Raw genomic sequence first — 15432 nt, 5'->3', positions numbered from 1 at the left:
TTGTATTCTTTGTTCACAACCCATAATTCATAAAAATCTATATACATGGAGTTTAATAATGAATCCAATTCAGCCTATTTCATTAATTGGCATGTATTTGCTCAACAGATTACTCACTCCATTTATTTTTAAAGCAAACACGGAAATGCGGCTCTGAGTGGGCAGCCAATCAGGGCTCAAAGCGGAAATGACGCAAGAAGACGAAATATGGCGTCGGATTCAAAGGGCCTCGTCTCAATTTCAGCAGTAAGTTGAAACAAGCACTTCAATGAGAAATTCGGTCGCAGAAATAAGCAGCGTGGTTTAGCGATGAAATAGAAGTGTTTTAAGTATTTAACTTTTGTACTCTTCTTTTAAGACGCTTTGCTAATTCCCAATCGTGATTGTCGCCATGACCAGGACGCGCTTGGCTTCGGAATGAGAGTTTAAAAGTAAAAACAAAACATTTACCAGCAGACAAATTGGGTTTACGGGTAATAACCTGGGAGAAAGAGCTGCACACATTGTCCGAAGGCATAATGTTGTGTGTGTGTGTGTGTGAGACGCTTGTTTAGCCTGCTACCAAGGCAACCAAACAGTATTCCCGAGACTGAAGTCCCTCTCTGTCGGCGCGACAGCAATCATTTATTTCCTCTCTTCCTGCTGTCACAAAGAACATCCCAGGAACCACAGAGAAGGACCAGGCAACGGCAGTCCCCACCTGGGCGGTACAGGGAGCGACGACGATGCTGAACGCCGGCAGCGCTACACCGAGGTGACGCTGACCGAGTCCACCTCAAATGTGTGGTCATGTCACACCATCTGTTTTTTTTTTTTTAACCTCAGCGATAGTGAGCTGGGCACCCCCCAGCAACTAAGCGATCCCAGGGGCAAGGAGGAGCGAGCAACGGAAGTTGGGGCGGCTTGTGACTGCCAGCTGACAGGAAGGAGGAGGATCCACTGCCTGGAGAGGGAAAAGCTGGAGATGATGTCCACACACAACCGGCAGGTCAGAAGACATCCCTGGTAAAACTGTCGCGCAGCACACTGTGCGTGTCCCGTGTGTGGTAGCTGTGCACGCTGGAGGCAGAGCTCGCCCGGCTCAGGTTGTCCGTGGAGCGCGGGGAAGCTCTGAGGGTAGAGCTGCAGTACCGGGTCGCCGTCGGCCACAGAGACGTCCAGCAAGCCCGCCGGAGCAACGAGGCACTCACAGGTGTGCAAAGCAAACGCAGAATCATCCTCATGACCGGAAAGGAGCGCCAAGTGGGCATCTTTCCCCATTCAAGACATTTTGCGGCCATGAAAAGTCTTTTTTCAAGATAGTCAGAATATTATCACAAAGTAAATGTTCAGCGAGGATAGAAAGTAATGTCTTGGCATGAATGAAAACAAATGCAACTTTAATGTTGACGTATGACTCTTGTTATGACTATTGGTTGTTGTTGTTGTTGTTGTATGCATATGTGGGCGTGCTGGACATCCATCGCAAACGAAAGTCTATTTATGTCTTGTATGTGTGTGTCAGAGCAATCTGTGGCGCTGCAGAAGGTTCTGGACATGACTCAGCAGGCCCGAGAGGAGGAGCGGCTCGCCTTGCAGCAGGAAGTGGACGAGCGTGACGCGCTGGTTGACGGCTTGTCTTTGGAGAGTGAACGACTGCATCGACTCCTGCTGGCACGCTGTGCACACAAACACACACACACACACGGACAAAAAGTAATGTTTGAAAACTTGAATTTGGTATGCATGTCCAGCACCAAGAGGAGGCGCTGGAGGAGGTGCAGAGGAGGACGGTGGCTCTCCAGAAGGAGCGGGATCAAGAGGTGCAGGTGAGCAGCGGCAGAAGTGACGCACTCCGGGGAGGAAGCGGGAGTGAAGACCGTCGGTCACTCGTCTCGTTGCAAACAGGGCCGCAAATCTTTGGAGGCCAACATGGAGGCTGAGCGAGCTGCTCACCTGGCGTTCAAGCACCAATGTGAGGTCACACAGGTGAGACAAACACAAACGTCAAGGACCGTGTTCAAAACCACTTATTATTCAGCTAGTAACGTATACAGCACTGCGCGACGTGAGACTTTACCTTATCGAGGACAGGACACCTGATTGTGATTTGTCTGTGGAGGCACGGGAGCGTTGTGGCCAGCAGGAGGCGCAGTCCAACCTCGAGCTGCTGCGAGGGGCGCTTGAAGATGCGGAGAGAGCTTACAAGGAGGAGCGAGAGACCAGACAGCGCACTGAGAAAGCTCTGCAGCGGTCAGCGGGTGCACACACACACACACGCACGCACGCAAACATGCTCTCGAGTGACCCGATTACTTGTTGACATTCGTGTGCATGCAGCCTGCAGACAGAGTGCAAGCAGTACAAGTGTGACTCGAGCGTTGCCCTGGAGACAGAGAAGAGGAGCACCGCGGACCTGGCTGAGAAGTTGGAGGAGGAGAAAAGGCAGCACGCCAACGCACATCTGCTTCTGGAACAGGTCTCACACAAATACTTTCATATTTGCTTATGCAGAGAACCCTTGACCCAGCAAAAGTCCACAAGTCAATGACGCTAACTTCCGTTTAAAAAAAAAAAAAATAAATAAATCCTGTTGCCCCTAGACGGCGACACAACTCTAATTGCGTCTCAACTCACTTCAGCATCCTTCCTTGTTGCCAAGATACCAACGTTATTGAGCAGCAAAATCAGTTTAAATATGTCAATGAACTGTGTTCAGGTGCAGAAGAGAGAGGTGCATTGTGGGAAACTTCTAGACGAGATCAGGGAGGCTCTCCAACAGCACACACACAAAGGTACGACGACGACGTCATCACGACAGAAGCTACGTTCTCCTACTGTCGAAATGTGTGCGCAGGTGCAAAGGATCATGGGAAACGGAGTCTTCCTCCCGATGTGATGCAGTTGCTCTATTTGGGGCTCAGGAGACAGGAAGTCGCTGAGCAGCAGGTGCGTTTACTCCTCCGCGAACGCGCGGTTTGTCTCGGATCTGCTGTTGGCGCGCGAGAGAGCCTCGACAAGAAGCGTCGTGTGTCCCGGCAGGTCCAGGATCTGCTCCTGGCATGTGAGAGACTGGAGGAGGAGAAGCAAACCCTCAAACAGCTGACAGCGCAGCAGAAGCGACGTCTGGGGGTAAGCAAACTTCCTTTTCTCCGCTTGACGGATTGGACGCGTTGACTGACGCCTGTCCACGCGCTGCAGGAGCTTCGCCGGCTGTCAGTCAAGCTGCAGGAGCGAGCGTCCCGCCTGCAAGATGAGAACCGGGATTGGGCCGTGCAGAACGAAAAGCTTCAGGAGGAGTCACGGGTAAGCCTGTCAAGGTTGACTTTGCCGGTCCCGGATGTCGTGGGGTTGTCCTGGTTGAAGCGCCGCTACGACATTGCACGGACGTCGGGGACAAAACCTCTGGCGGTTGGTCCCCCTTTTTAAGAGGGGGGGGATGGGGGGGGGGGGTGTTCCAACTCCAGGGGGATCACACTCCTCAGCCTCCCCGGGAGGGTCCCAGATTCCGGAGGACCCGTGTGCTTTTCGTCCTGGCCGTGGAACAGTGGACCAACTCTCGACCACCGGCAGGCGTCTGGTCCGTACGCCTCTCCGGTGAGGTGTTCCGGGACCGGCAGAACAAGGGCACGGGCGGACTTTTATAAGACTTCTCAGACGTTTTGCGCATTACAGAGCGTCAATAGATTTGTTCTCAAACTATTTTAAGCACTTTCTATTGGTCGACGACGTTTCGAAATAACAGACCAGGTGCCGGCGGACCGACAATGTCAATTTGTGAAAAATGACTGAATTGACCATATTTGGACACATGCGGTTTCTGGCCAAGACCGACAATAAAATGTATTAAAATATGGCATACCTTTACGTGTCATGTAATTTTTTTTTTTTTTTACCTTTTTTTTTTTTTTTTTATAAAGAAGCATGTTTTTTTTTTTTTTAATTGAAAAATATTTTATTACTTTTTTTTTTAAATCGTTATTCAGCTCTTTCTTTTAGCTGCATATATTTGATGTGTTTTGTTTTAGACCCACCTGTCCTTCCTGCACTGCATCTCCCAGCGGCTGCTGGCGGCCAGCGTGCTGGCAGAGCCGCAAATCACGCCGGGTGCTTTGAGCCGCTCGGACTTGCGTGAACTCATCAGCGGGCTGGTCAAGCAGCTGACCTCTGACCTCCAGGAAGCCAACAACGAGGTGAGGCTGTCAAAATGTGGCCGCGGTGATGTTAGCTCCCCTTTTGCCTTGCCTTATCCCCTGCAGGTGGCGCGTTTGCAGGCAGCACGCGAAGGGAGCGGGCGCCAGGTGCGGCGGCATCACAAGCTCGTGTTGGCGCGCTCGCGGGAGAGCAGCAGCAGCAGCAGCTGTAGGATGAGGATGAGGATGAGGATGAGGATGAGGATGAGGGCGGAGGCCTGCAACAGCCGACATGCGCGCACTGTCACTCAGCTGCAGGTACCGCGTGGATGCCTTTTTAATTCATTTCATTTGGGAAAATTGATATTTGAGCAATCCGGCACGGCGTTTTGGCCTCGCAGATTTGAGGCCCCGGTTTCACATCCCAGCCCCGCCTGTGTAGTTTGCATATTCTCCCCGTGCCTGCGTGGGTTTTCGCCGGGCACTCTGGTTTTCTCCCAAATCCCCCGCAAATTGGAGACTCTAAATTGCCCCGTCGGTCTGATTGCGAGTGCAACTGTCTGTCTGTCTCCATGTGCCTTGCGATTGGCCGGCAACCAGTTGAGGGTGTAACCCCGCCTCCTGCCCAATGACAGCTGGGATAGGCTCCATTAAAAATGTTCCATTCTACATTTATGTAAATGTGTGTGTGTGTGTGTGTGGAAAGCACGTTAGCGTGTCGCTGCTTCCGAGATGAGAAACTGTTCCGAACTTACGAACGAACACGTTCCGAGGCGTCGCGGTGAGTCTAACCTTTTGAAAATCTCGGACAAATGAATAGATTGCATCACAAGGTGGCGCTTAGAGGACATATTTGAAAAAGGATGTCGATGGAAGATGAGAGAGAGAGAGAGAGAGGCAATCACAAGCGTCTGGTATCATTTAATTCGTAATCGTGAGTTAATCCTCTCCACTGTACACGTGTAACTTCCCTTATGCGCCGCAATACGAGTGAATTGTGGCTTGATGTATTTTTGTTGCTCAACCAACCCCACTATCGAATGCCGCCTCCAGGACCTCCTCTCCCTGAGCCGCAGACAGTCGGCATCCTTCTTGTCGGCGTGCGCGCTCCTCGCCGGCGCGACCGCGCACGCCCAGCGTCGCCTTCGCGGCCTCGCCGAGCAAAAACATCTCCTGGCCTCTCGCTCGGCGGCAAGGGAGGACCTGGAGGAGGAGCTGCGGCAGCTGGCCGACGCGCTTGGCGGAGATCGCGGCGGCCGGTCGGAAGGATTGGCGAGGAGCCGATGGAGGAAATATGTCTGCGTGGTGTCGGCGCTGAGGAGGTGGCGCGCTGTCGGAAAACGAAGCTCGGAGTTGTTCCGGCTGGAGACGGGAGGCGCGGGTCAAGTGGTGTGCGTCGCCACGGCGACGTTGATGGGGAAGGATGTCGTCGAAGGTCGCGACACTTTGTGCGCTCGCTGGCTTCGCTCCAAACGTCTCCGCGCTGCCATCTTAGACTGCATGGCCGACCTCCCTCCTCCCGGCTCCTCCCCACTAGGCGTGAGGTCGGCAGCACGGTCTGGGTTGGCCCGCCTCTTGGATCAGATTGTCGGCCAATCGGAATCTGCTCCCGCAATCCTGCACGAGGTGCTCCCGCGGACTTTGCCCTCCGGCGACTCGAAGGTGTCCTCTTTATTTGGGTGAAACTGGAATCTGGCCTTGATCTGACCTCCACTTGCATCCTCCCGTTAGGCGCTGGTGTCCCGCCTCCGACAGCACTTCCTGCTCCTCAGCCAACGGCTGCACTCTGCTGAAGTGGAGAGGCGGAGCCTGAGGCTGCAGGTGGCCAACCTGAGAAGGATCGAGGCCCGAGGGGAGGACATGTGGAGGACGGTCAGGACACAGTCACGATCTCACACACACACACACACTAACATACAGCGCCCCCCCCCCCCGCCCCCCCCCCAAAAAAAAAAAAAAATCAGCCCTTCTTCCGCATAGTCGTACAAGTTTGACGTGGTTGTCTAGGTCCCGGCAAAGCACTTCCACAGTGTGTGCGCAAACCTCCGCCAGGCGCTCGGTGGCGAACAGGAAGCTCGCGCCATGCTTCAGGAGCAATCGGCGCAGCGCGACGCCCTGCAGCTGCGAGTCGACGCGCACGCCGCCGAGCGGGAGCGGGCCCGCCACGCGCTTGGGCGCATGGCCGAGGTACACGTGCACACATTCGCGGTTGCGTGACATACAGTGTTTTTGTTTGCATTTGGCACCACAACTACTTCCTTCATTTTGCGTCCTCGTCGTCGCGTGATAATGCTGCTGGGGAAGTGGTATCATTGTGGCGTATCAGTGCAGGTCTACGGATACTCTCCAGATGTGCACTCAGTGCCTCCTGAGTTGACACTTCCTGGTTCTGCTTACTCAGGCGCTGGCGGAGGCTCGACGGCATTTAAGAGCAAAGGATCGCTCGCTAAGGATTCTGGGCAAGCGTCTGGCACGTGTGAACAAAGAGAGCCAGCGACTGCGACACTTGGAGGACGCCGACAGGTAACGCGCTTTTGTTCCTCCGCAACGTACCGTCCTTCACTTCCCGTTCGGCGCGGCACGCAGGCGCCGGGACGGCACGATCGGCAACAGGAAGGCAACGGAGCGGCGCCGCAAGGGAGTGGCCGTCGCGGAAGAGCGGCCAGTAAAGTGAGGGTCTGAAGGTGCGTCGTCCAGGTCCACTGGCTGATTTGACCCCTGCCCACACAGAGACTGAACAAAGCGATGACGAGATTTTATTTTGAAAGGCAAAAGTACATTTCAGACAACTACTTAAAGTCACAGCCTTAGATTGCCCAAAATAAATAAGAGCATTGAGTGTATTGCTTGCATTTCCAACATTGTCTTTGTCAAGCAAAATTTTCCCCGATGATGGCGACCCAAAATTAAAAAAAAAAAAAAAAATGCCGTAGACTGGACGCATTGCCAAAAAGTGGATCCAGCCTGTAAAGAAAACAAGCAGGCGGCTCCATTTTCAGTATTGTGGTGAGTTGCTACTTCAGTGTTTTTCTTTCCCTGCATGCTTCTACCCGGACAAGCAGACACGCGGGGGAAAAAAAGCCTTGCCAATGCTCAGCAGCGCAAATGTGGGGCCGTTTGGTTTTCTGAAGGAGTTTTGTATGCAGCGTCAGCAGCGTTCACTCTTCCTTTTTACCACTAGAGGGTGCCATCACGCTCCAATGGGGGGAAAAAAAAAACCCAACAACAACAACGAAGAAGAAGACCGGATGTGCTTCCAGAGCACCTTGAACTGGTCCAACTTTTCTCTCGGGTTCGTTCATAGTTGTTGGAGATGTTTGGGTGTGCCTTGTGGCGTTCGCGGGCACCAAAGCGTGTGACACGCTCACGCGTGATTCTATCAGCGTCCAGAAGGCCCTTGACGGACGCAGGCCCGGTGCGCATCGGCTGCGCCTCGGGATTCTGGGGCGACACGGCCACCTCAGGTACACCGCGTACACCGTGCTAAGGCTATCATAGCATTCCTATTGATTATGTCTGTGTGTGTGTGTGTGTGTGTGTGTGTGTGTGTGTGTGAGCACAGTGCCTCAGCTGGTCCACGGTGGGAAATTGGACTTTTTGGTGTTTGATTACCTGAGCGAGATCACCATGTCACTCCTCACAGCAGCCAAGGCGAAGGCACCTGTAAGTGTGTGTATGAGAGAGCTGCGTTTTGGGGGAGACAGTCACGTGACGGCCTTGTCTCCTAGAACCTGGGTTACGCTCCAGACTTTGTCCAGGCAGCGTTGGCCCCGTCCATCCACGACATCCACGGGAAAGGTGAGTCTGCTGTTCCCACAGCAACGCGAAGGCGTTTCCAATCGCCACAGACTTGGTCCTCGCAGGTGTTCGGGTGGTCAGCAACGCGGGCGGCGTCAACCCGCTGGCCTGTGCCGCGGCCATCCGGGAAGTGGTCAAGAAGGCTGGCTTGGACCTCAAGGTTGCCGTGGTGACGGGTGATGACCTCATGCCCCACGTGAGGACCCCTCCTCTGTCGCCGTTTGTCTCACCGATGTTGAGCGTGACTTATTTGATGACTGATAACACTTTGACTTGTTTACTATTTGACACATTGGATCACCGACTCACTGACGTGGACTTGCTGACTCATTGACGGTTGCACTCTTATTTTCTGACTTGTTAACTCCTCGACACGTAATCCGTTTACTTGTTGACTGGTTCACTTGCCGGCTCTTTTTTTTTTTTTTTTTTTTACCTCGTCTCCTCAGAGAAGCTCGCTGTTGGAGGTCAAAATGGCCGACGACGGCAGCACCCGCGCCTTGCCGAAAACGCTACACAGCGCGAACGCCTACCTCGGGTATGCGTGCGCTCGGGTGCGCGTCGGAGGTTCACGTACACGCTGATTTTGTGCTCGACCAGGGCATCGCCCATCCGCCGCTGTCTGGATCTCGGCGCCGACGTCGTCGTCACGGGCCGTTGCGTGGACAGCGCCCTCGCCCTCGGGCCGCTCCTGCACGCCGTACGTCCTGAAGTTTCCCGGGGGCTTGGGCGTGGTTGCCATGACAACGTGCCGCCGCTCACTCAATGCATTCAGATTGTGCCTTTTTGTAGTTTGGGTGGGGAAAAGGCGACTTGGACCTGCTCGCCGCTGGAAGGTAGGAAAACTTTGACTCGTTGACTGAATGACAACTCGCCGACTTTGCGTTTTGTTGATTGACGGACTCCTTCATTATCGCTCGCATGTGCTTCCGGGCGCTGAGGTTTTGACTCGTTCTCGTCACGTGGTCCAGTTTGGCAGGCCACCTGATTGAGTGCGGCGCTCAGAGCACGGGCGGGATCTTCACCGACTGGCGCGGCGTCCCCGACTGGTGAGAACCCCGCCGAGAGCCCCGCTAATCCCAGATGAACCCCCGCCGCCCTCTGGCAGGGACGACATTGGCTTCCCGGTGGTGGAATGTTCCGCCGACGGCTCCTTCATTCTCTCCAAACCGCCAAAGACGGGCGGCCTGGTGTCGTTTGGCACGGCCGCCGAGCAGTTGGTGTACGAGATCGGCGACCCGCGGCGGTACGTGCTGCCCGACGTCATCTGCGACTTCAGCCGTGTGCTCATACAGGAAGTGCCTGGTACGTGCGGCACTTTGACGTTAATCTCTCCAGTGAGAGCGGTGTGGATGCCGCTGTCTTTTGTTTGAGCACAGATGTGGACGGCGGCGCCGTGAAGGTGAGCGGCGCCAAAGGCTTCGCTCCCCCGCGCGACTACAAGGTGATCTGTGACGACAGGAGCGCGCGCGCGCGCGGGCGGGGGCGGCGGCTGGACCGCAGACTTCAACATTTCCCCTCTCCGTCCACAGGTGTGCGCCACCTACATGGACGGCTTTCGCGCGACCGTCGTGTGTCCGCTCGGCGGCCCGAGAGCGGCGGAAAAGGCCCGCAGGACCGCAGAGAGCATCATAAAAAGGTTCGCTTGTCACCGGGGAAAACGTCCAGAACGTACACCGCTTACAAAAAGTTGGCTCTTACGCATTTTAGGTACTAACTTTTTTTTTTTTTTTTGCACCTTTGTACGCAGAACAAGGCGCATTTTCAAGCATTTGCATCTGGACGACTTCACCGCTGTCAACATCCAAGTTCTGGGAGCGGAGGACACGTACGGCGCCAACGGATCCGACAAAGTGAGACCGCCGCCTTTCTTCGCCTTTTCAGTCGTGATTCCCGCGAGGCTAACAACGCGCTGGCCGTGCAGGACGTCAGGGAGGCGGTCCTGTGGTTGGCCGTCCGCCACAAAGAAAAGAAGGCGCTGGAGGTCTTCTCCAGGGAGATCGCCTCCGCTGGCACCGGGATGGGTACGGCCACCGCCCTCGTTCTCGTAGCGCTTTGTTTCCTAAATGGGGTGCACGTCGTTTGTGACCCGGGTCAACGTGTCCTCGCCCGCAGCTCCCGGACTTTGCGGCATCGTGGGCGGGCGTCCCCGAGTGTGAGTAGAACCGACCCGCGACGGCCCCCCTCGCCCTTCAAGGTTTTGTCACCTTGTCATCGTCTTCTTCAAGGTCTCCCGTGCTGAAGCCGCTCTTCTTCTACTATCCTAAATCTCAACTCCAGCTGGACGTCCACATGGACGGGCAGTGGGTGGAGTCTCTCTCGGAGGCGGGGCCTGACACGACCGAGCAGGAAGTCCCTCCCGAGGGGGTCGAGGAAGGCCCTGACGCGGGTGAGCGGTTGGTTGGCAGTTGCCATGGTGACCCACGTATCCAGCATATGTACAGTCTTACACTGTTGTTCAAATATTAACACCACCTCAAAAAATACTCCATTCTTCATGTACCGCCAGCAGTAAAGTAATACACTGAAACATTGTGGGTGGGTGGGTGGATTATTCCCACACCACTAGATGGAGCAAGACGCACGTCTCTATTACAAACGGGTCTATGTTGTGGTTTTGACATCGTAGAGCTTCCTGGCGGGCCACACTGCTACACGCTGGAAGAACTGGCCTACGCCAGGAGCGGCGACAAAGGAGACTCCGCCAACATCGGTGAGCCACGCTAACCGCGCATAACCTGGCTAGCCTAGCTTCATGCTAAGCTAACGGCTAGCTTCGTACCCAGGAGTGATCGCTCGTCACGCTGGCCTCTTCCCCTACCTGAGGAAACACCTGACTTCCTCTGTGGTTGAGGAATACCTGGCCCACCTCTTCCCGGCGGGCACGCGCGGAGCCGTGACGCGGTGAGTTGTCGGCGAGCGGGCCGCGAGTAGCAACCCCAATAGCGTTTCTAGACCGCCGTGACCCGTCCCCGACTAACCAGATGACTGCTTCAGGCTGTGGATGTTCTGTTTCTAATTGGTCCCAAATGTCTGTTGCCGCTGCCACACAAAATCTTGGCGCTGAAAGCGTCCACTGTTTTTTTTTTTTTTTTTTTTTCTTTTTTTTCTTCTTCACAGCGGCGCCAAAGTAGGAAAAACTACTTGGAAAATACTGTAGACTGTACCTTGTATGCGTCGTTTTGTCAACGATGAGTATTGGAAAATGTAACAAACCTATTTTGACCCCTGAAAGGTTGAGATTTAAAATATGTGGGGGGGGGGTGGGGGTGTCTCTGGACAAATATTCAAGTAGAATGGTAGATGGATGAAGTGCAACTCGTCCCAGTCCATCAGTATGGGACTAATAGTCATTGTTCTTTGCACAGCGTAAACTTTGTAAATGTTTTTGCAGAAAGGCTTATAGCACCGCAATATACTGTAGATTCTATTTCATTTTAGCATTAAGCTTGCAATGTGAACGGCTAAGCTATGTGGATTTCAGTGCATAAGTGTTACATCGAGTCACTTGTACCTGAAACTGCTCCATTGTTGTATTTGTATTTCACTACTTTGCCAACAGTGGTTGCCCGTGTGCCAAGCATGCATGTGTTGGCAATTAGCCTGATGAAAGGCTATGAAAGAGGCAATTAAAAGCAGCACGGCTCACACGGGCATTAGGGCACGCTGAAGCCTTGTTAAAGTGCCGGGAGCACAAACGCACATATATAGATGCGCTTCTGTTGCCGTGGTTACAAGTGTTTTTGCGTGTGCGCAGATACACTCTGCCAGGGATCAACGGACTCAATTTTGTCCTGAAGAATTCACTTGGTGGGGGAGGGGTGGCGTCTTTGCGGAGTGACCCCCAGGTACGACACACACACACACACATACGTGAGGGCGGCTGTCGGTCAACACGCGTGTTTGTTTTTTGTGGACCTCCTGCAGGGAAAAGCCTTGGCTCAGATGTTGCTGGACTTGAAACTCCGGGGCCTTCCCGACCTGGCGCCCCTGCTCGGTTAAGCCCGTTTTAGCAACGGCGGGCTTGACTGTCAGCTTGGATCACGACCTCTGCAAATTTCACGAGAGCCGTGACCTCTGCCTTCGCTCTGTGGCATGTCACTTCCTCCTTAATTGCAAACAGGCCCTCAGTCGTCACGGCGACCGCCACCAGCTAAACCCCCCCCCCCCCCCCCCCCCCGCATTTCAGGAGAGCCGATAGCGGTGAAAACTGTCCCGGCGCTTATTGAGTGTTCATTAAACGTGGCAGGAAGTATCCCGCCCGCATCCTTCACGACCTTTCACCTCTCTGATGTGTGTATCGGCTTCAGGCGAAGTCTGCGTGACGGTCGCCGCACATCTGGCCGGCGTTAGCGTCACTCAAACACGCGCTTGTCAGTCAACATGTGGCTTGTTGTCCCGTCAACACGGGGGGCACAACGGCGGATGTGGCAGAAAGACATTGGAAACAGCATTTGGTGGTTTGGAAGCGCCTCACTTTTAGTCCCGTTTCTGCATCGCGTGCGTGTGGTTTTTTTTTTAGTGTATTTGAGCGGAATTGGGCCAGTGACGATGTGTGAAAAGTTGCAGGAGAAAGAAATCAAAGTGCTCTTTGTTTACGTGCACCATATAACCCCTCCCCCTGACATCCGCCCACATCTGGGTCTTCCGCCCCCAATGCCTGACAGGATCGTGTGTGTGTGTGTGTGTGCATCCAGGTGTTGTTTTTGTTGGTGTTTGTGACTTGTTGGAGTTGGTGAGTGGCCGATTCGGCGCCCCCCTCGCGCAGGTGGCCTGCTGAAGTGGCCTCACTCGCAAAGACTTTTTTTTTTGCGGCACTTCATTGAAAGGCCCAAAATTGGGTCGCTGGTCACACCCATGTGGCCCCGCCCCCGGTGCCCCTCATCACGGTGCGGGTGCCGCCCCCCCCCCCCCCCCTTCCCCCAGCACAAAGTGGTCTTCCTCTTGCTCACGTCATGCTGGACACGCTCGCCTTGCTGCTGGACAAATTGGCGCTGTTCTTTGTGACGTGCGCGCCCCCGCCGCCCGAACGCGTCTACCGGCGCGGGGACTTGCTGGAGGTGCCGCGAACGCTCTTCACGCACTTCGGCATATACTTGGGCGACGGCTGCGTGGCGCACCTCATCCCGGACATCCTCCCGGCAGTCACGTCAGACGCGCGCCTCCTCTGCAGTCGAGTGACCAACACGCGCCTGCTGCTCGGCGTGCTTGCCAAGCGCGCGAGCGTGCGCGTGGACTCCGTGGAGGACTTCGCCTACGGCGCCGCCGTCTGGCTCAACACGCACGCTATGGAGCGCGGCGCCGGCGGTCGCGGTCGGCCCGATGCCGAGGAGGCGGCGCGGCGGGCGGAGAGCCTGCTCGGCAGCGCCCCCTACAGCCTGCTGTGGAACAACTGCGAGCATTTCGTCACGTGGTGCCGCTACGGAGCCGCGCGCAGCCTGCAGACTGAGCAGGTCAGATGGGCGTGGTCAAAGGGGGGAGGGGTCGTACAGGAGACGCAAAGTGCCGTAAAGATGCCGACCTGTTGCAGCTTTTTTTATTTTGTGGACGCTATTCTCAAATTGTACAGAATTTTAACCCAATTATTCAATTGAATTCAAATGTATCGCGCCTACAGTATATGTCGGCTTGTGCCAAAAAAGCCAATCAGTTCTAAAACATTCGATTTAAATGTATTCCAATTCAAACGTCAATTTAACGAATCTAACGAATCAAGGTTCTAAAATTAAAAAAAAAAAAAAAAAAAAAGTTGAAGCCGCTCCCATTTTCTGCGGTGAGAGGGATGAATGCAGTGGCTGTTTCTTGCCAGCGGGGGGAGCCCACGTACCACGATTCCCGTTGTTGAAGGATTCGGGTCAGCCCAAAAGTGTCCACATGTGTGTGAGGAACTTTCTGTTGATCAGAATCATACGAATGGGTCCAAATGTATTTACTCACTTAGGGCAGTGTCTCCGAAATGCTTGCTGGCAAGAGTTGCGGACATTTTAGTCACAGTTTGTGCTTAACTCTGTTTGGATTGTGTCCAAGTCAGACACTGGCTTGTGTGTGTCTTTTTCAGTTCTGCCAGTGGTTGAAGTCCCTGATCCGAGACCAGAGGAACGCAGTCGTGGCGGGGCTGCTGGGCCTCGCGTGCCTGGCCCGCTCGGGCGTGTCCTTCGGGACCGCGTTGCCCGCCATCTTCATCCCCTTCACGCTGTGGATGGCCAGCTAGCTGCGCTGCCCGCAAACTCTTGTATCTTTTTCACGGGCTGAGGCTAAGATGTGGACTCTGATTTGTGTGTGTGTCAGTGGAAATATTTGCAAGATTTGTCAGCGCAAAACAAAAACACGGGTGTCTGTGTGTGTTTGGGGGGGGGGGGTAGTGCGTATGAGAGGATTTCAGTCGTGTGTTGAGTAAGATTTGGGAAATGGAGGATTTCAGTAATGTCGGAGCGGTTTGCCGAGGTTCTTTGAGCGCAAAGTGCGAGCGGGCCCCAAAACTCATCGCTGGGCGTGAGAGAGCATTTCAATGAGCGGCGTCACGCCGCAGGTGCGTCGCTCGCATACGAATCCGCCGAGGTGGGGGATGGATGGTAATTGTCGTCATGGTTACGGGCGCCGGCGGCGTACGTCGTCGTTTATTTTGCCGTCTCGGGAAGCTTCTTGATCGCTTGACCTCGCGACCCCGCGCTGCCGGCCTGACCTTTACCAAGCTGTCGTCTGGGCGACCTTCCCCCCCCCCGCCTCATCGCTCCCTTTTGTCTGCGTTCGGATGACTCATCCTATGTCCTCCGCCTCAGGGGAGGACGGGCGGCTGTCAATCAAGAGTGCGTGAACACATGTTAGCACATCTGCCTTCCACGTTCTCTCACTTTTCTCGCACGGTCGTCCGTCGGGGTGAGCGTGAGTAGTCGGTCTCTCCGGGGTCCGCCCCGCCCCGCCTTTCCCTCACGGGCTCCTAATAAGGACAAGAGCGCTGGAAAACGGATGGCAGGTTTCCCGGCAAATGAAAGCGCTTCTCTCCCTCCCCGCCCGCCCGCCCGCCCGCCCGCAGCGGCGTTCCCTTGGCGTCGGCCTTGACGTGGCGCCACCTTGGCGTGACGTCGGCGCTGACATCAGGAGCCAGCGTGCGCTCCTTCACAGCCCTCCTCTCCGTGGCGAGGAGGGAGGGGGGAGCAAGTGTATGCGGCTTTGTGTGTGTGTGTGTGGGGGGGGTGTCTCCAGAGAGCTTCACGGTCGCCTATTTTTGTTTTCCCGCTAGCAACCGATGACGCCGACGAGCTGCGGCATCTCGAGCTTGTCAACCGCCTCGTGCACCTTTTGCGCGTTTGACAGATGACATTTCAAAACAAGAAAATAGCGATTTCGAAAATAATCAAATGATGCAGTCGCGTTCTTTCCATGTTTCGTTTCATCGTAATTGCTTCAGCAATCGTAGATCATTTACAAAAAAAAAAAAGTCGTTTGATTTGCTGTACGGTAGAGTCCATTTAATGCAAGAAATAATTGAAAACAAATACATTACCAGCCAGAATTTTTTTTT

General features: G+C 54.6%; 3 protein-coding genes across 10 annotated transcripts; all 3 read left to right on the top strand.

Annotated features, from left to right (window-relative positions):
* The first annotated feature begins 102 nt into the window (after window positions 1-102).
* Window positions 103-6941, top strand: LOC133494805 (coiled-coil domain-containing protein 171-like). 2 transcript variants are annotated; one of them, XM_061808970.1, is made up of 20 exons: window positions 103-246; window positions 654-754; window positions 826-988; window positions 1051-1192; window positions 1505-1653; window positions 1734-1808; window positions 1888-1968; window positions 2102-2232; window positions 2320-2458; window positions 2699-2774; window positions 2837-2928; window positions 3022-3111; window positions 3181-3285; window positions 4008-4172; window positions 4239-4430; window positions 5166-5774; window positions 5844-5984; window positions 6120-6299; window positions 6514-6635; window positions 6699-6940. In XM_061808970.1, exons 1-20 carry the CDS (start codon window positions 208-210, stop codon window positions 6784-6786), a joined length of 2880 nt encoding a protein of 959 aa, XP_061664954.1. In that variant the 5' UTR covers window positions 103-207; the 3' UTR covers window positions 6787-6940. The 2 variants fall into 2 exon arrangements, with proteins under 2 accessions (XP_061664954.1, XP_061664955.1); XM_061808971.1 differs by lacking the exon at window positions 103-246 and adding an exon at window positions 253-431 and having other exon boundaries at window positions 6699-6941.
* Window positions 6942-7266: 325 nt separating this feature from the next.
* On the top strand, window positions 7267-12095 carry lratb.1 (lecithin retinol acyltransferase b, tandem duplicate 1). Of its 7 annotated transcripts, none has more exons than XM_061808979.1 (19): window positions 7267-7576; window positions 7675-7775; window positions 7841-7910; window positions 7976-8106; window positions 8360-8448; window positions 8511-8610; window positions 8703-8746; window positions 8882-8959; window positions 9019-9156; window positions 9290-9354; window positions 9443-9549; window positions 9661-9763; window positions 9835-9934; window positions 10026-10065; window positions 10191-10299; window positions 10480-10623; window positions 10697-10814; window positions 11668-11758; window positions 11838-12095. In XM_061808979.1, the coding sequence occupies exons 1-19, from the start codon at window positions 7426-7428 to the stop codon at window positions 11910-11912; spliced, it is 1854 nt and encodes a 617-aa protein (XP_061664963.1). In that variant the 5' UTR covers window positions 7267-7425; the 3' UTR covers window positions 11913-12095. The 7 variants fall into 7 exon arrangements, 6 of the variants coding, with proteins under 6 accessions (XP_061664963.1, XP_061664961.1, XP_061664964.1 ...); XM_061808977.1 differs by having other exon boundaries at window positions 10026-10107; XM_061808980.1 differs by having other exon boundaries at window positions 10540-10623; window positions 11838-12092.
* A 195-nt stretch (window positions 12096-12290) lies between these two features.
* LOC133494817 (lecithin retinol acyltransferase-like) lies at window positions 12291-14910 on the top strand. Its single transcript, XM_061808991.1, has 2 exons — window positions 12291-13363; window positions 13969-14910. The coding sequence occupies exons 1-2, from the start codon at window positions 12866-12868 to the stop codon at window positions 14119-14121; spliced, it is 651 nt and encodes a 216-aa protein (XP_061664975.1). The 5' UTR covers window positions 12291-12865; the 3' UTR covers window positions 14122-14910.
* The last annotated feature ends 522 nt before the right edge of the window (window positions 14911-15432 follow it).

Source organism: Syngnathoides biaculeatus, chromosome 21 (assembly GCF_019802595.1).
Source record: "Syngnathoides biaculeatus isolate LvHL_M chromosome 21, ASM1980259v1, whole genome shotgun sequence".
Taxonomy (NCBI): Eukaryota; Metazoa; Chordata; class Actinopteri; order Syngnathiformes; family Syngnathidae; genus Syngnathoides; species Syngnathoides biaculeatus.
The sequence above is the reverse complement of the archived record's forward strand: the minus strand, read 5'-3'. Positions and strand labels throughout refer to the sequence as shown.

Bases quoted from the DNA above. Each gene is read 5' to 3' on its own strand.
- LOC133494805 (XM_061808970.1), top strand. From the start codon at position 208: ATGGCGTCGGATTCAAAGGGCCTCGTCTCAATTTCAGCA. The intron at 247-653 runs GTAAGTTGAAAC...GCTGTCACAAAG, and splicing joins GCCTCGTCTCAATTTCAGCA to AACATCCCAGGAACCACAGA. The intron at 2,775-2,836 runs GTACGACGACGA...ATGTGTGCGCAG, and splicing joins CCAACAGCACACACACAAAG to GTGCAAAGGATCATGGGAAA.
- lratb.1 (XM_061808975.1), top strand. From the start codon at position 7,426: ATGTTTGGGTGTGCCTTGTGGCGTTCGCGGGCACCAAAGCGTGTGACA. The intron at 8,747-8,881 runs GTAGGAAAACTT...CACGTGGTCCAG, and splicing joins GACCTGCTCGCCGCTGGAAG to TTTGGCAGGCCACCTGATTG. The intron at 10,815-11,667 runs GTGAGTTGTCGG...GCGTGTGCGCAG, and splicing joins ACGCGCGGAGCCGTGACGCG to ATACACTCTGCCAGGGATCA.
- LOC133494817 (XM_061808991.1), top strand. From the start codon at position 12,866: ATGCTGGACACGCTCGCCTTGCTGCTGGACAAATTGGCGCTGTTCTTT. The intron at 13,364-13,968 runs GTCAGATGGGCG...TGTCTTTTTCAG, and splicing joins GCAGCCTGCAGACTGAGCAG to TTCTGCCAGTGGTTGAAGTC.